Source organism: Taudactylus pleione, unplaced genomic scaffold (genome assembly GCF_031769625.1).
Source record: "Taudactylus pleione unplaced genomic scaffold, aTauple2 ptg000302l, whole genome shotgun sequence".
Taxonomy (NCBI): domain Eukaryota; kingdom Metazoa; phylum Chordata; class Amphibia; order Anura; family Myobatrachidae; genus Taudactylus; species Taudactylus pleione.
The window spans coordinates 9,706,148-9,725,986 of NW_028284703.1; the positions used below are offsets into that span (position 1 = coordinate 9,706,148).

Below are 19,839 nucleotides of genomic sequence, written 5' to 3' on the forward strand. Positions count from 1 at the left end.
TTCATACCGATTCCGATATATCTGCTAGATATACCTGGTATACACACCCGCCGATGATAGAATGATATATCGCTTGTGCTAGATCGAGTTCAAGTGTGTACCCAGTTTTACAGTATATATGTAAAGTCAGGTATCAGGATGGAATTGCTGGGTTGCTGTGTATGTCTTTTATTGGCTATTAGTCTGTACCTACCATTGTTATTATTATTGCCATTATTATTGCCATTCTTTTTGTCATTGTTATTATTACTGTTGTTATTATTTTTATTATTATTATTATTAATAATAATAATAATAATAATAATCTGGTTATTATTTGTATTATTACTAATATTATTGTAGCTGTTATAATACTATTATTATTATTATTATTATTATTATTATTATTATTATTATTATTATTATTATGTTTTTTATAAAGTGCCCACATGTTCATCAGAGGATAACAATCACAGTGGTTACACAAGCTACCTGTATGCAACACGCTGCTCTGATTGTCACTTTGTGGGACATTTTATATCATTATCTCTAATCCTTTATGATAACATCATGAATCGGTTTCTATTTGCCCAGCCACAGGTATGAAGACCACTGTACATGAGGAGACCCCAGGTGATTGCTGTGTAAAATAAACATTTCAGACATAAAACAGGGAACGGTATTTGCAAGTGTCACCAGGACAGATGCCTCCTGAGATTACAATGCGCTCACTCCATAACTTTGCATTGCAAAAAGATACATTTCACCGTACAGTACATTTAAATAGTCACATAATACACAAATGCATAATAGCATCTCGTCTCGTGCGGGGTCTGGTATGAAGAGGATCCGTGCCGTTTGCAAAAATAAATGTTGTCCCTTAGAAGCAACTATTTGTTATTTAGAAGCAACTATTTGTTATTTTATTACATGTACAGATATTGTGGTGATATTACTTGTACATTACAAGATATATGCATTCACTTCTGCATGCAATTTTATTTTATCTTTAATTATCATCTGTAAATTATTTTATAGCTTTGCTTGCAGAGCAAATTAGCCCCCTTGCACTTAAATAGTTAAAGAGTAAGGATAAATATTTATTATAGTCTTGTAATGGGGCAGACGTATATATTTATATATCTAATATGATCAGGCTCTCCATAACTGGTACAAGGACACGCCACCCCCTCTGGCAGAAACTCCTCCTGACCACACAGTTCAAGCTAATCATTGACCGGACTTTTACAATGCAGTTCTATAGAGCAGCTGAGATAAGACAGTCCCAGCGCTCGGAGTAGGAGACAGCTAGCAGGGTCAGTGGGACACCCATTCTCTCTGCAGCCCATTGCCCCTGAATGGAAGCCTCTCCATCCTGACACATGAAAGGAGCCCCATTGCCAGAAGACTCGGGGGACACAATGGTGGCTTTTTGGCTGAAAGGACTCTGGCTTTATGTAGCTATCATTTTCCCAAGAGAAGTCACTGGAAGCCCAGGAGAAGGCAGGAAAGTCTGGGAAAGGATGGGTCAAGTAAACCCTATAAATGGGGGACAACTTTTAAGCCATGGAACGTTCCCCAAAGACTTTCTATGGGGAGTGGGAAGTTCTTCTCTGCAAATAGAAGAGGACCATTCCGGCAGAGGACCTTCTGTGTGGGACGAGTTTATGAGATCCCACCAGCCCTGGCTGGCAAACCACACCACTGGGCAGCCTGCAGACACCTCAGCCAGCTTCCTGGACAGGGAACTGCCAGCCCTGGACTTTTTAAGGGTGGATTTTTACCATTTTTCCATCTCTTGGCCAAGGCTTTTCCCCCAGGGAGATAATGTCCCCAGTGAGCAGGGAGTCCTGTACTACAACAGCCTCCTCAACCTGCTGATCAGCAAGCGCAAGCAGCCAGTGGTCACCCTGTACCACTGGGACCTGCCGGTGCCCATCCAGGAGAAGTACGGGGGCTGGGCAAATCAGAGTGTCACCCATCTGTTCAATGACTATGCCAAGTTCTGCTTCCGACAGTTTGGAGACCGGGTGAAGTATTGGATCTCCATGCACAACCCCTACCTGATAGCCCGGCACGGGTATGGCTCAGGGATAAATGCCCCTTGGGTGAGAGGAGACGATGCCAGGGTGTCTGCAGTGGCACATAACCTCATTAAGGTAAATCGGTGTATGGGATGTATGTATAGGTGAATGATGTATAGGTGAATGTTGCTGCGTTCTCAGGTGGTGTGTGCCGTATGCACTAAAACAGTGACTGCACTGGCAAGCAATACAAACTACATATTATGACATGCAATGTAGTTTGAAAATAGTCGCTAAAATGTTACTAAATATGCAAATATCTATATATATATAAATATATACACGCACACATACTATATATATAATATATATAAAAATATATACACGCACACATACTGTGTATATATATATATATATATATATATAAATATATACACGCACACATACTGTATATATATATATATATATATATATATACATATATATATATATATATATATGTACATACATACACATGTTCTATGTAGCAGCTGGATGGTGAGATCTGAAAATACATATAGACTGTAAATGAATATATTCTGCTGCATAGTTTACCATCTAAACCGTAATTCTGCAATTAAAATGTATTTACTTACCGTATTGGTTGGCTGATTCTTGGTAACTAAAGACTTTTATTGATTTCCAGAACAATGCAAATCAAACTGAACCTCACTGTGCAAACACAAAACTAGATTTTTGTTTTACATTTTATCTGCACCAAGGTATCATTAACCATGCGTATCCCAACCATCCACATGCATGGAGTATAACGCAGAACACCTATTTCAATATGTGCAAACATTTTAAATGTGAGCTGCATATTTTCAATCTAGATTACATGTGGCGACTATTAACCCTAACAGACAAATTGCTTCTCTACAAAGAATTGTTAATAGCATTCATAGTTATTTAGAAATATTTGAAAACAGGGTTGTAACATGTGGTGGATTTTTCTCCTATGCTGATTGGACTTACTGCCAGTAAAACCAATACTAATTAATATATAGTAATATATACAGCCTCTATAAACCTAAAATGACTGATTATGGTGGACAGTAGCCTGTGATGTGTGGTGAAGGCAATGGCTGGGGAGGCACACATGTATAAAAGCACAGTTTTTATATCAAAACTCTGGAGCATGACAGGGAGTATGACTGGGGAGGGAATATGACAGGGGAGGCTCTGCCTCCCCTGCCTACCCTGACTGCAGGTACTGTACATAAAGAGTCAAACATCAGAATGTTACAATATAGCTTTTTATACAGGGTCAGTTTGCACTTAGGTGTAGTGACACTTGAAATGACTTAAGATTAAAAGAATATTCATTGGAGGTAAATCCGTCATTTGCTTACACTATGCAATTAATAATTACCTTTCTCAATGCTTTGTGACTAGTTTATCCTTGACTTTTGTCACTCGTGTGTATTTTTGCAGTCACCTCGGGTACTCATCCAATGTTTACCTTGTCAGGGCCAGTGCTGGCTAGTCTCTACTCACACCAAGGTTGCAATGTAACACACAAACAATACATGAGTTCTTCATCTATCTATCTATCTATCTATCTATCTATCTATCTATCTATCTATCTATCTAAATATCTATCTATCCATCTGTGCCCTATCTATCTATCTATCTATCTATCTATCTATCTATCTATCTATTATCTATCTTATCTATCTAAATATCTATCTATCCATCTGTGCCCTATCTATCTATCTATCTATCTATCTATCTATCTATCTGTCTGTGCCCTATCTATCTATCTATCTATCTATCTATCTATCTGTCCGTGCTCTATCTATCTATCTATCTATCTATCTATCTATCTATCTATCTATCTATCTATCTATCTATCTATCTATCTATCATCTATCTATCTGTGCCCTATCTATCTATCTATCTATCTATCTATCTATCTATCTTTATATATGTTATCCCTCTCCTTTTATCTCTCTCTCTCCTTTTCAGAGGTGGACGCTAATGCAAGCGTGGCTGCGATTTATTTCGGATTTGCAGCTGTGATTATATGTAAATGCTAGTTCCAGTCTTTCCCTTGTACTTGCGAGCGCCGGAGATTGCAAGCTCTGAGACACCCAGTTTCAATGTCCATGGACAGTGCAAATCTGCCGGTGTACTCAAACACTCCACCATCGGTGCGTCATCGTGATCACCATCGACACTTGCGATGCCCTACGGCTGGTGCAGTGTCTGTTTCTGAACTTTTGCTACACATGGCCTCTGTGTCTGCGGTTCTGTGTACGAGAGTGCAGCTGTGTTCACTAACACGCCCGTGACACAGGTGCCTTCAGACTCCCATGGCTGTCCAACGCCAGCTCAAATATGAGATTCCGTACGCAACAGCAGTCTCTGCGTGCACTCAGTTCTACACATGCGCAACTGTGGTTGCGACTATTCCCACATGCGCAATAGCAAATAATCGCTCAACTGCGCAAACATTGACACTGCATCCACCTTTGAAACAGCCCCTATCTGTGTGTGTGTGTGTGTGGGGGGGTGTGTTGTGTGCAATATAGATTGACGTTATAGCATTATGTTTGTTCTTCTGATTTTCAAGGATGACAGTAAAACAAATAAAAAGAGACCTTCACCTGTCAGCCTGAACTCTCATTTCATTTCTGAGTGCTGGCTGTGTTCCAGGGTTTAATATCTCCCAAACTTGTTGAAATTCCTTTAATGCTGTCCTCTGCATCCCCTTATCGGGCTGCCATTCCGTGCGTCCACCACTCATTTCAAAAGTAACACAATTTCAAAACATGCTTTATTTTCAGTCATTATTAGATATAGACACTGCTTTGCAGAGGGATCTTGTGACCTTTAGCAACAGCACCTGTGTCTGAGCCGAGTGCATCTAGGAGCATTTCAGAGTAGCCAGCATATATCTTGTGGCTGAATAGGTGTAACTGGGTGGAAACGGGGTAGAAACGGGGTGTTCGCAGCCAGCTTGCATGCATTTCTGAATCAAGCACTCTATGGGGGTTGTGTAACCCTGATTGCCTCTAAATTTAAATCGACAATCGGTTATTAGGGTTCCTCATAACTGATCGCAGCTTTAAATTCAGAAGCAATCTCACTGAAATCCAGCCGGTTCCATAAGATCGGAACCAGTTACATAACCCTTAGGGGTATATTTACTAAAGTGAGAGTTTTTAGAAGTGGAAATGTTGCCCATAGCAACCAATCAGATTCTAGCTATTATCTTTTAGAAGGTGCTATTTAAATGTTAAGTAGAATCTGATTGGTTGCCATGGGCAACATCTCCATTTCTAAAAACTGTCACTTTAGTTAAAATACCCCTTAATGTCTACATTTCAACTTTGTCCCTGCGAATCCTTTCCCTGCACAGTTCACAGGGTGTTTTATGCAAAAAATACCCTGAGAGCGTGACTGTGCATGTGCCGCCAAGCACTGCAAACCAATCATTAATGCCACGACTCCCCCCACCTCACTAGGGACCAATGGCAGGATCCAGGAGGGCTGGCCTTCTCTAAATCGTCATCTGAAAGTCTTCCAGACACTCAAGGAGAATAGGCAAGAATCTTCTGGAGCATTGTACCAGAAGTGTTGCCAGGGAGGTGGAGGGTACTCTTGAGGGACCAAGGAGTGCAGGAGAAGCATAACCATGCGATGACCTGACCATACACGTCATAGGAACAGACTCTAACCACAATTTTATAGAATGTATTAGATAGATGACTAGATGATAGCTAGCATATGATTGGTTGCTATGGGCAGCTTCTCCACTTGTTCGTGTTAGGGAGTAGCCGCATGCAATAGGGGCTCCAGGCATGGGCAAGCAGGTCCGTCGCCCGGAGCGCTACTGTTTCCGGAGGGCGCAGGAAACTCCACCTCCCTCCCAGTGCTATAGTTGATATTTAAGCTCAGGGGGAGGGAGCGGAGGAGGGAAGGGGCGGCAACACAGGACGTCGCTGGGCGCAGCACAGCCTAGTGCTGGCCCTGGCCGCATGCCCACTAGTACAGTGGCTCCACCCTATCTAGGGATGGCCATCGGTGATTTAACCATTGATGATGCCATCGACAATTAACATCGATGGCATGGAACCATCATGAGAGAACCATTAAAGGTTTGCACCCATTAATGTGGGGCACGATATTCTGTGGGCCAATCAAGTTTAGGGATGGGGCGTAGTTGCACGATGCAGGGTAGGGGCTAATCTCAGTGCTTCCTGCTTCAGGAAAAAAAGACAAAAAAACCCCATTGCTGACAGGCATCTATCGACCATCAGTAGCAAACCTTCAGTGGTTGCTAACCGGCAATGGATGATGGCCATCCCTAGGCCTGCATCCCTCTCTGCATTATCATGGTCTGACAGCGATGTACTGATCAGTGGCTAGGGACTAGGGAGAGCTTCATCTCAGATATTCCCTCCCAGGCAGGGAGCGAGCTCGGCCTCATTATCAGCATCATCCCTCATTGCCTGTCCATTACATTATGTGTATATACCATGGAAACACAGTGAGACATAGATGTACATTACCTGGGTCAAAGGTTTACCCATCTGCTATACATTACTTCAGGCAATCACTTAAACAGTAATTTAAGAAAAAGCACCATATGTTGACTTTGCTGTCCCTAAATGAGCGGTGACTTACAGGTGCACAGCTGCTATTATACAAGCCCTGAAGTGATGGTATCTGTAATGTTACTTACATTAGTTTACAAATGAATTTCACTTGTGTATTACACATCTTCCTAGAGAGGAACAGCAAGTGTGCCCCTAAAATATTAGGGTTTTAGGCCTAACCTGTTTGTGATATGCTTATTAATAGATCTGTCATATATTAATGTTACAATATACAATATATCAGTTACCAGCTTTTCTCAATAATTTGTTATTTAAATTACTTATATGTTTCTAGTATGTAGGTGAAAACTTTATTATTTTAAATAGTAATGCAAAAGGCAGTTCTGTAATACCATTATATAGTATACATTGTGCAAAGTAACAATGCTATTCCAGTATATGAAATATGTTCACATATTAAGATTTCGACTTATGGATATGACATATTAATGACCCTCTGTCCGAAACTAGTTCTATAGGAGGTGACTGAGGTCATGTACCAAGCTCTATTGAGATGTGACGTGTACCTGTTGGCGCTTTATAACCCAAGATCCAGTGTTTAGATCAGAGATTCAAACTTACAGCAGACCCGAGACTGGACTGGATTCTATTTGGAACCCTAAAGTGATCCGAGTCAGGACTCATTTTGATTTGGAACTCCAAAGTTCAGGTGTGTTTGGTTTTCAGCAATACCGAACTGCTCATCATATTTATAATTGCCCCTGTAGGCAGATGGATTTTAACATTTGTAAGCTTCTAGCAGTTTTGCGCTAGATGGGGATCCCCTACAAAGTCTCAGATCTCATAACCTTGCGATCCTGCTAGCTAAATCGCATCATCATAGCCCTCTATACAATGCCTATTTGCATAGCAGGAGACAGGGACATGAGGACGCAGCAAAGTTGCTAAGTATGGGTAGAGGAGTGGTTTAATGCATACTTACCGACATTCAGCTCCCTCCTTCCGGGAGGGAGCTGAATGTCTGCATACAGCGGGGGCATTGACGGGCAATGACTACATAGTGGAAGCGGGGCCAGGGGCATGATAGCACGATTGCGTCATCGTGGCCTCGTCCCCTCTTCACAATGCCAAAATTAAATGCGTCATCGGGCCCCCACCGCTCTGGGGGTTTCTATTAGTAGTTGGGGGTGGGGGGGGGGGCAGGCGGCCGCCAGAAGGCTTGCCTGCCTTTTCGGGGGGCAAGGTGCGGCACCCGATATTCGGGAGGCTCCCAGCCAAATTGGGAGTGTAGGCAAGCCTGGTTTTTAGTCTTTCATATTGAATTATTTAATTATTGTAAATGGAATTATTTTATAAAGCAGCACACTACTGTACATACACACATATGATTGTGTTGTTACTCTTTAGGGAAGGGTGGTTGCATCGTCTTTTGCTTTTGTTTTAAATTTAATAGCTTAAGTATTTCTTTTGCTGTGCTGGCATTTATTTTATCCTCATCTATGCATTCTTTACAATTTGTATAATTTTACAAGTGTAGTATTAATTTTTTAAAACACTGTGTGTGTGTGTACACACATGCGCACGCACGCACGCACGCAGGCACCACACACACACACACACACACACACACAATTGTAAGTCTGTTTTCCAGCAGACAAGTACATTGTGTGACTATGTTCACCAGGACTGATGACAGGGCAGTCTGCCTTACTGCTCACAAGATAGCACCTATCTGTGGACCTTGAGAGTACACCTGTGCTGTGCTAACTCGATTCTCACTGCAGTACAGGGTGCTCATATATTGCACATTGCAACTCCATGTTCTGGATGAGTCACTCCAAGGAAACTCCATACAGAATCTGATCATTTACTGGTTTGCCAGCATGGATGTAACTACCATAGGTGCAATGCGTGCAGCTGCCATGGGCCCCAGAGCTGTGGGGGGCCTATGTCGCTTATCAAAAGTACATGTGTTATATACATTTTTCACTATTGGGTGGTACATAGGGGCCCTTAAAAATGTTTGCAATGGGGCCTTCAAATACCTAGTTACGCCCCTGTTTGCAAGATATCGTTATTCACTTCTCTGCTGCCTTGTGATGGAGTAATAAGCAGGGCCGGATTAAGGTCAGTGGGGGCCCCTGGGCAACAAACATGCGGTGGCCCCTTTTAAATGTGATGAACTGGGGGTATGCGCAATGGGGACCTTATGCAGAGCCCCCAGTAGTGTCAGTAGTGGTGCCTTTTATGCAGTACCCCCTATGCAATACTCCCATTAGTAGTGCCCCCTTTAGTAATGCCCCCAGTAGTAATGCCCCCTATGGTAGTGTCCCCAATAGTAATGCCCCCTGTAGTATTACCCCTGTAGTTTCTCCCCAATAGTAATGACCCCCAGTAGTAATGTCCCCAGTAGTAATGCCCCCTGTATAAATGCCCCCAGTAGTATTACCCCTGTAGTTTCTCCCCAATAGTAATGACCCCAGTAGTAATGTCCCCAGTAGTCATGCCCAATAGTAATGCCCCCGGTATAAATGCCCCCAGTAGTAATACCCCTGTAGTTGTGCCCCCAATAGTAATGCCCCCAGTAGTCATGCCCCCTGTGGTAGTGGCCCCAGTAGTAATGCCCCCTGTAGTAGATCCCTCTGTATAAATGCCCCAAGTAGTAATGCCCCTGTATTAGTGCCCCCAATAGTAATGCTCCCTCTGTAGTAGTGTCCAAGTAGCAATGCCCTCCCCCCAATAGTAATGCCCCCCCCGAGTAATGCCCCCAGTAAGCCGCTTGCATTAAAAAAAACCCAACCTAATACTTACCTTACGCACCGCTTCCACGTCCGCTGCCGTCCATGTCCAGTCCGCTCGGCTACTCCTCTGCACCATGGGAGAGACGTCATTATGTCTCTCCCATATTGCACTGCATGAGCTGGAAGCCGGAGCTCACGAGCGACCTGCCGCAACGGGGAGGGAGCCGGGCGCCCACTGGTTACAATCTCAGCAGGCGCCTGGCAAATGGAGCCTCCCTATGGCGCTGGGGTTAGGTTGACCGGAGGAGGCGGAACTGGTTCCGTCTCCTCCGGCCCACTTTAACCCTAATGGGTGTGGGGGCCCTTCAAGTGTGGAGGCCCAGGGACGACCGCCCCTGTCGCCTCCCCGTTAATCCGGCCCTGGTAATAAGTATGTAATAAAGTTGTTTCTAACCTTTCTAATAGTATCTAAATATTTCTGCAGACAGGTATCAAACTAGCAGTTCATAGAATTCTGGGATCTAATATCACGTTGTGCTCCCAAGTTGTTAGCCCCAGCCACTACTGTATAACGGAAAACCATTGGGGGTCTATTTCAGGCCCGGCCCTAGCCCAAATTTTTTGCTAAGCGAGTATATTTTTTGCGCCCCCCTATGCAGTGCCCCTTTTACAGTGCCCCCGGTAGTGGTCACCCCTGTGCAGTGCCCCTTGTGCCCCCAGTAGTAAGCCCCTTATATAGTGTCCCCAGTAGTAGTCCCCCTATGCAGTGCCCCCAGTAGTGGTACCCCCTATGCAGTGCTCCTTATATAGTGCCGCCAGTAGTGGTCCCCCCTGTGCAGTGCCCATTGTGCCCCCAGTAGTAAGCCCCTTATATAGTGTCCCCAGTAGTAGTCCCCCCATGCAGTGCCCCCAATAGTGGTACCCTTTATGCAGTGCCCTTTAAACAGTGGCCCCAGTGGTAGTTCTTCCCCCCTATGCAGTACCCCCAGTATTGCCCTTTATATAGTGCTCCCAGTAGTGGTGCCCCCCCCCTCTTGTAGTGTCCCTAGTAGTAGTCCCCCTCTTGTAGTGCCCCTAGTAGTAGTCCCCCCCTTGTAGTGTCCCTAGTAGTAGTCCCCCCTCTTGTAGTGCCCCTAGTAGTAGTCCCCCCTTGCAGTGCCCCTAGTAGTAGTCCCCCCTTGTAGTTGTCCCCCCAGTGGAGGTTCCCCCCCATGCAGTGCCCCCAGTAGTAGCCCCCTTTGTAGTGCCTCCAGTAGTAGCCCCCCTTGTAGTGCCCCCAGTAGTAGTCCCCCTTGTAGTGCCCCCAGTAGTACCCCCCCCTTCTAGTGCCCCCAGTAGTAGCCCCCCTTGTAGTGCCTCCAGTAGTAGCCCCCCCTTGTAGTGGCCCCAGTAGTAGCCCCCCCTTCTAGTGCCCCCAGTAGTAGCCCCCCTTGTTGTGCCCCCAGTAGTAATCCCCCCCCGCAGTAGAGAAACACATAATAAAAATAAAAAAAACCCACTTACCTGAAACCCCGCTCCTGCTCCTGGTCCCGCCGCCGCTATCAGCTCCTCCGTCATGACGTCTCTTCCATTACCCACTGCGGGAGCCGGAAGATGCCCGGCTCCGGCAGTGGGAGCAGCAGCCGATGAGAGTCTGTCTGACTCTCTTAAGCTGCTAAAGCAAACACACAGCTGCCGGCTGACCGAACTCCGGGCCTGATTCAGAGCCGCTCGTAAGCGGCCGTTCGTTCGCTCTGAGCGATGTTCGCACAACTGTGCATGCATATGGGTCGCAATGTGCATGCGCATGCGCAAACCAGTAATTGCGGTCGGAAATCGTGCGCTCGCAAAACAGCGAGGGGATGCTAATTTGATTGACAGAATGTACCGTTTGTGGGTGGTAACAGGGGAAGGTGCTTGAAAACGGGGGAGTGGAGATCCGAACGCAGGCGTGCCAAATGGTAAAAAGGGCGTTTAATGAGAGTGCATAATTAGTAAAGGAGCGTCATCGACCACGTCACTTGGTTGTCTTTTAGCCTGAACTGCTCGCAGTGATAGCGGTAAGAAAAACCTACCACAAGCACTGCGAGCAGTTCAGATGCCTTTCGATGTACCCGATTAATCTAATAAATACCGGAGATGACGTGTGATGCAAACGAGCGTCTTTACAAAATAGCGAGCGGATTTTTCGTTCGCTCGCTCAGACATAGAGGCGTCAACAAACCGCAAAGAGCAAGCGCTCAATTTAAATAGCCAGCCCCTTTTTTGAACGACCGTCCGCAAATAGCGTCCGGCTCTGAATCAGGCCCCCCGTCCGGTCAGTGCTACACACGCGGTGCAGCTGTGTCACAGAGACACAGTCTGCCCGTGGCCCGCATGGTACTATGTGGCGCCCTACGCAGCTGCGTACCATGCGTAATGGGAGAACCGGCACTGATCTATTTACTAAGCTTTGTTATTATTATTATTATTATTATTATTATCCTTTATTTATATGGCGCCACAAGTGTTCCGCAGTGCCTTACATAGTACATAAAACTAATTGAACAAAAAAAAACAAGTAACTTCTAGTACTGTGAAGGACATTATATATATTGCTGCAATAGTGATTAAAACACTCACAATAAGCAGCAGGGAGTTGGCAGTCAGGTGTTAGGTGCCCTTATGAGGAGTAAGGAGTAGAAGAAAGTGTAAGGAGAGCACATGAGGGAAGAGGTCCTTGCTCATGAGAGATTACATTCTAAAGGGGAGGGGCAGACAGACAGGCGTGACACAGAAGGGGAAGATAGGGAGGAGAGAGTATTATGTGGGTTAGGATGAGAGCTGGAAGGCCTTGATGAAGTTGTTAGGAGGTAAAGTGAAAGGAGATAAGGTACCAGCCAATCAGCTCCTAACTGTCATTTTTCAAACACAGCCTGTGACATGGCAGTTAGGAGCTGATTGGCTGGTACCTTATCTCCTTTCACTTTATCTCTTAACAAAGCTTAGTAAATAGACCCCTTGGTGCAGCAAACAAGTTCCTGACACACTCGTTGGGAATCACTGATCTATACAGTTAGAATGTCAGCTCACAGGTAGATTCTCCGGTCACTTCAACGACCTTAAACCGGGTGCACCTGTCATCATGACACAGTAAAGAACTAGTACTCCAGTAAAACCAGATTTAGGGCCTGATTCACTACAAATCGTTATTGCAATCACAGCTTCGATTATGCAAGCAGATCTGCTGTGAAAATATGCTAATGTGTGCAATCGCAAAGCCAGTACAGAGACGCCTACTACCGCTATCTCACATCCGTAAGACCTCGCAGACCTGCGTATACATCGGTACCATCGAGTAACATCACCCTCTCACGCACAATTAAAGCAGCCCTGACCTGTCTCAGAAATGATAACTCTCGTCGCACACAGGGCAGGGTGCACTAACATAGTGTGCTACTTACCACCAGACACCGCATTCGTACTGATCGCATATGCACTAACATATGCGATCAGTACAGCAAAGGACAGCACTTCCAATAAGAGCTGTCCTTTGCGATCCACGCCGCCCCGTGGATTTCCGTGTTTATGACCCGGGAGTCAATCTGCGCATGTACAGAGTGACGCGGCGGCCGCGGGGCATGCTGTTATGGATCCCTCATACCAGCGCGATGGTTCAAACGGGCTGGCACGCCTGCGTTTCTCCGACCACTCCCACGTCACCACCCCTAAACACTGACATCCCGTCACTCACTCTGCGATGGCTTTCTTTCTGCGTGTGTGATAGCAGAGCGATCACAATGCTATCTCATGCACGTGCTCTGCGATGCATACGCAAGCGCAGTACACACCATCGACCGATCTGTGTACGCAGTTGCAATTGCAATCCATGCTGAATCAGACCCTTAGAGCAATATCTACGGCAGACAGACACCGAATAAAGTGTCATGGGTGCATCTACCATAAAGTTAGTAGGTGCAGGAGTGCTGTGAGGATGTGGAGCAGGTACGTATTATCTGGGCCTGGGATTGCAGGGGAAGCGTACCATTCCACCCCTGCAATGCTGGAGCCACACCCACACTGTGTGCAGCATAGTTACAGCACAAGGAGGGGATGTAGCCACACCCACACTGTGTGCAGCATAGTTACAGCACAAGGAGGGGATGTAGCCACACCCACACTGTGTGCAGCATAGTTACAGCACAAGGAGGGGATGTAGCCACACCCCTTCACTAGCTACTTCTAAACTGTATTATAATAATTCCCAGTACACAGGTCATGTAGTGTCCTATACATTTTAATATAACTATTATAATCATTGCCAGTGCATACTTAATGTTGGGTAGATGTAGCCTCCTATCCTATACATTGTAATATAACTGTTATAATCATTGCCAGTGCATAGGTCATGTAGTGTCCTATACATTGTAATATAATTATTAAAATCATTGCCAGTGCATAGGTCATATTCGGTAGATGTAATGTCCTATGCACTGTAATATAACTGTATTATAATCATTCCCAATGTCCTAACCATTGTAATTATAATTATGGTCAGAGCACAGGTCATGTTGGGTAGATGATGTAGTCTCCTATCCTATACATGTAATATAATTATATTACTGTCATTCCCAGTGCACAGGTCATGTTGGGTAGATGTAGTGTCCTATGCACTGTAATATAACTGTATTATAATAATTCCCAGTGCACAGGTCATGTAGTGTCCTATACATTGTAATATAACTATTAAAATCATTGCCAGTGCATATTTAATGTTGGGTAGATGTAGCCTCCTATCATATACATTGTAATATAACTGTATTATAATAATTCCCAGTGCACAGGTCATGTAGTGTCCTATACATTTTAATATAACTATTATAATCATTGCCAGTGCATATTTAATGTTGGGTAGATGTAGCCTCCTATCCTATACATTGTAATATAACCATTGCCAGTGCATAGGTCATGTTCGGTAGATGTAGTGTCCTATGCACTGTAATATAACTGTATTATAATCATTCCCAGTGCACAGGTCATGTTGGGTAGATGTAGTGTCCTATACATTGTAATATAACTGTATTATAATCATTCCCAGTTGCACAGGTCATGTAGTGTCCTATACATTTTAATATAACTATTATAATCATTGCCAGTGCATATTTAATGTTGGGTAGATGTAGCCTCCTATCCTATACATTGTAATATAACTGTTATAATCATTGACAGTGCATAGGTCATGTAGAGTCCTATACATTGTAATATAACTGTATTATAATCATTCCCAGTGCACAGGTCATGTAGTGTCCTATACATTGTAATATAACTGTATTATAATCATTCCCAGTGCACAGGTCATGTTGGGTAGATGTAGTGTCCTATACATGTAATATAACTGTATTATAACCATTCCCAGTGCACAGGTCATGTAGTGTCCTATACGTTGTAATATAACTATTTTAATAATTGCCAGTGCATATTTAATGTTGGGTAGATGTAGCCTCCTATCATATACATTGTAATATAACTGTATTATAATAATTCCCAGTGCACAGGTCATGTAGTGTCCTATACATTTTAATATAACTATTATAATCATTGCCAGTGCATATTTAATGTTGGGTAGATGTAGCCTCCTATCCTATACATTGTAATATAACTGTTATAATCATTGACAGTGCATAGGTCATGTAGTGTCCTATACATTGTAATATAACTGTATTATAATCATTCCCAGTGCACAGGTCATGTAGTGTCCTATACATTGTAATATAACTGTATTATAATCATTCCCATTGCACAGGTCATGTTGGGTAGATGTAGTGTCCTATACATGTAATATAACTGTATTATAATCATTCCCAGTGCACAGGTCATGTTGGGTAGATGTAGTGTCCTATACATTGTAATATAACTGTATTATAATCATTCCCAGTGCACAGGTCACGTTGGGTAGATGTAGTGTCCTATACATGTAATATAACTGTATTATAATCATTCCCAGTGCACAGGTCATGTTGGGTAGATGTAGTGTCCTATACATGTAATATAACTGTATTATAATCATTCCCAGTGCACAAGTCATGTTGGGTAGATGTAGTGTCCTATGCACTGTAATATAACTGTATTATAACCATTCCCAGTGCACAGGTCATGTAGTGTCCTATACATTGTAATATAACTATTATAATCATTCCCAGTGCACAGGTCATGTTGGGTAGAAGTATAGAGAAAAAAGATAATGTTGCCGGCTGCGCTATTCATGGAGCCCTACATAATCTTATTGGGTCATAGGAATAGGAAGGAAAAGCAAACGGAAAACCCTTGTACAGCCCCCTAGTAAGTAATAAATGTCTGTTTATTTATGATCTATAAAACCTATTAAAAAAGTGTGCTTAGGTATAAAAAACATCTGATTTATATCAATAAATATAATCTAAAACAGTAGAAGCAAGTGTATATAGTGAATGAGTATGATATACCGCCAGCCATCCAATCTCGACAGGGAGGCCCGGCAGGGGTGAAGATCCCGAAGCTAAAATAGGTAAGTACAACTAACCCTATTCTACCCCCTAACCCTCCTTTAGGGGTGCCTAACCTTAACCTCCCGCCCAAGTGCCTAACTCTACCCCCCCTAAGTGCCTAAACCTAACCCCCTCTTTCCCGCAACCTAAACCTAAGTCTCCCGGGGGGGGGTGCTTAACCCTAACCTCCCCCCGGGGATGCCTAACCCTAACCCTCCCAGGGGCTGCTTAACCCTAAGTCCCCCCCGGGTGCCCCTAGCCTAACTGCTCCCCGCGCCCGTCTTACCTTCGATCGGTATGCCGGGTGTTGGGCTCCTGGCATAGGTCTAATGACAGGCATCAGGATTTCGATGCCGGGATTTGACAATTCTGCATTGTGACCGTCGACTTCCTGACTGTATCCCGTATATAGAAGTCTAATACCAGTAAAGACAAAGGAGATAACGCACTACCAGGGCCAGCTTTAGGCAGCTGCCTAAGGGCACCGGGACCTGAGGGGCGGCATGCTGACACTGATTTGAAGAGGAGTAATGATATTAACTCTCCCGGAAGCTGCTCCCTTGAAACTTGCTTGCCCCAGCGGCGGGCACCCATCTGCAACCAATGACCACCTCCCAGAGAACAATAAAAAAAAACACACATAACAACACCAGAGACAGCTGTAGCTTCATTATGGGTCTGGCGCCGGTGACGACACTGTGTCATCGGCCAGCCCTCTCTGCCACTCCGCCGCCCTCCAGTCTACCCGCCTGCAGCATGTAGCTTCATGGGTCTGGCACCGTCACTGTCACCGGCCAGCCCACTTTGCCGCTCCGCTGCCCTCCAGTCTACCCGCGGGCTGCGTCTTCAATAAAGTTATGTCGAATTTTCACAATCTCCCTGAAATGCTTTTTGAAAGGTAGGCAAGTATGCAGTGCACAGGTCATGTTGGGTAGATGTATGCACTGTAATATAACTGTATTATAATAATCCTTCCCAGTGCACAGGTCATGTTGGGTAGATGTATGCACTGTAATATAACTGTATTATAATAATCCTTCCTAGTGCACAGGTCATGTTGGGTAGATGTATGCACTGTAATAGAACTGTATTATAATAATCCTTCCCAGTGCACAGGTCATGTTATGTAGGTGTAGTGCATGGTGCATAGCATAACTATATAGTCATATCCACTGGTCAGCCCATGTAGGGGTGTAGTGTCTGCAAAGAGTGTAATAGAACTGTATTATAATAATCCTTCCCAGTGCACAGGTCATGTTATGTAGGTGTAGTGCATGGTGCATAGCATAACTATATAGTCATATCCACTGGTCAGCCCATGTTAGGGGTGTAGTGTCTGCAAAGAGTGTAATATTTTATTTATTTATTTATTTATTAACAGTTTCTTATATAGCGCAGCATATTCCGTTGCGCTTTACAATTGGAAACATTGATAGAACAAAACAGGGTAATAACAGACAGACATAGAGGTAAGAGGGCCCTGCTTGCAAGCTTACAATCTATAGGGAAAGATAGAACTGTATTAAATGTTGTTTGAAGATCATGTTGGGTTGTGTAGTGTCCTATAGAGGAATGGCTGCAACATCGGAGCGGGATGTGGACTGTAGTATTCAGTGAGGAATTCCATGATTTAATCTCTACAATTCAGGCACCTACCGTTTCTTAATTCAATATTTAACAAAACATATAAATGTAAACAAACAAAAAAAGCAACAACTAAAACACCCAAGTACCATGCATAACACAGCTTAGTAGCATGCATAACACAGCTTAGTAGCATGCATAACACAGCTTAGTAGCATGCATAACACAGCTTAGTAGCATGCATAACACAGCTTAGTAGCATGCATAACACAGCTTAGTAGCATGCATAACACAGCTTAGTAGCATGCATAACACAGCTTAGTAGCATGCATAACACAGCTTAGTAGCATGCATAACACAGCTTAGTAGCATGCATAACACAGCTTAGTAGCATGCATAACACAGCTTAGTAGCATGCATAACACAGCTTAGCAGCATGGATACAGTATGCAAATGAAGAACTGTGAGGGTCTGGTTTAAAGGTTTACAGCTTGTGGTAAAAGCACTCTACATGAACCCAAACTGTTGCATCCAGGTCCCCTTCACTAGACCATAGAGATAAGATCCTACATTTTATTTGCTCTGTTCCAACAGGCACATGTTGTATCTCTTGCCCAGCGCCCCTCCCAGCAGCACTGCTAGCTGTCAAACTCTCACTCCAATGTCTTTGTGTGTCTAGCTGTTTGTCAGTGAGCAATGGGTTATGGACCCTGCCTCTCCCTTCCAGCTATGTGTATTAGGAGCACAGCTGTGAGGCAGAGAAAGTGAGAAGGGCTAAGACATTCCCAAAATTCCATGGGTCATTTAGCCTAAAGCTTTAATAGGACCTGTCTTATTGGAAAATTGTGGAGGAGGACCTGCAAGTCACAAAAAATTCAAAAGGGGGTGGATGATGGCACAGTGGGTAGCATTGCTGCCTCATAGTGCTAGGGTCATGGGTTATAGTCCAATTATTATTATTACCATTTATTTATATGGTGCCACAAGTGCTCCGCAGCGCCTTACAAAGTACACAAACAAATAATTTGACAACTGACTTACAGTACAAAATAGGACAAGGACATGGATAATATACATTGATACATAAGTGACCATAACACCTAGCTATGCAACAGAGCGTAAGCAACCAAGTGTTAGGTGCCCTGGTGGGGGGTAAGAAGTAGGGGAAAGTAAAGTAAGGAGAAGCACAAGGGGGTAAAGACCCTGCTCATAAGAGCTTACATTCTAAAGAAACACTCAGACCAGGGCCCATTCTGAATAGAGTACGATCTGTATGTTATACATTTGATCGTTATAGAGCAGGGATAGGGAACCTCAGACCCAGGGGCCGAATAAGGCCCCCGGAGTCATTTGGTCTGGCCCTCAGAGCTGTTTTCTGCTAGCCTCATCTGGATAGAATCTATGCAGTAGTGCCACCTGGAGCGTCCTTAGGACACTTCAGACGGTCACACCGCTGCCCTTACAATTCCCCGAAGCATCCTCAGGATGCTCCAGGCATTGCTGTAATCACTGGCGATTGTGGCCCCGTCCCCGTGTGACATTACACTGAGGGGGCGTGGCCGGCAGCAGACCCACGAATAATGTTGTATATATCAAAATGGCCTTCGCCAGAAAAAAGGTTCTCCACCTGTTTTAGAGTGACTAACTAACCATTACATTTATCTTCCCACTTAGATTGATCAACCCTTCTAAAGAGGACAAGTAGATGTTTTGTCCGTAGCAAACAATCAGATTATACTGTAGTTGTCATTTATCTAGTACATTCTATATTATTATAACTACAATCTGATTGGTTGCTATAAGCAACACTTCCACCTATCATTTTAGAAGGTTTGATCAATGTCCCCCTAAAGTGTTACAGCAGGAGAAATGTTTTCTGTACATTAACCAGAAGAGATCTTAATGCTCATTGTAGAGTAATAATACTTTATTGATATAAAGCAATTGTATAGTTTTGAGATAGAAAAACATTGAACAGTGAGCAGTCAGTGGAGACTTAAGTGATCGTATTGTATCGAGCATTTGGGGCGTGGTATGAAAAATCAACAATAGAAAGGTCAACAGTTAATGGATCGACCCCATATGGTTGACATGCAGTAGGTCGACAGGGACAAAAGAACGACAGAAAAAAGGCCACCATTTCAGAAGGTCGACAGAGTTAAAAGGTCGAGAGGGATAATAAGTCAGCAGGTTCAAATGGTCGACGCACAAATAGTTGACACTTTTTTATATAATTTGATCCTAATCCTAACTCTAACGCTAACCCTATTCCTAGTGCCTAAACTTACCCTAGGCCAGTGGTTCCCAAATTTTTTTGAATCGAGGCGCCCTAGTGCATCAGCATTGTTTTCACAGCACCCCTAAGCTAAAAGTTTGTTGTTGAGAAATTCTGAAAAAAATGTAGTGAAGTAAGTTGTGCTACCTG

At 43.9% G+C, this 19,839-nt stretch overlaps 1 protein-coding gene across 1 annotated transcript in view; it reads left to right on the forward strand.

The window, feature by feature from the left end:
- Window positions 1-1,262: 1,262 nt before the first annotated feature.
- KLB (klotho beta) overlaps window positions 1,263-19,839 on the forward strand; it is a 46,472-nt gene continuing 27,895 nt past the window's right edge. The window contains exon 1 of the mRNA XM_088442025.1: window positions 1,263-2,138. Coding sequence (XP_088298151.1) covers window positions 1,362-2,138 — 777 coding nt within the window. The 5' untranslated portion in view covers window positions 1,263-1,361. The remainder of the gene's footprint in view (window positions 2,139-19,839) is intronic.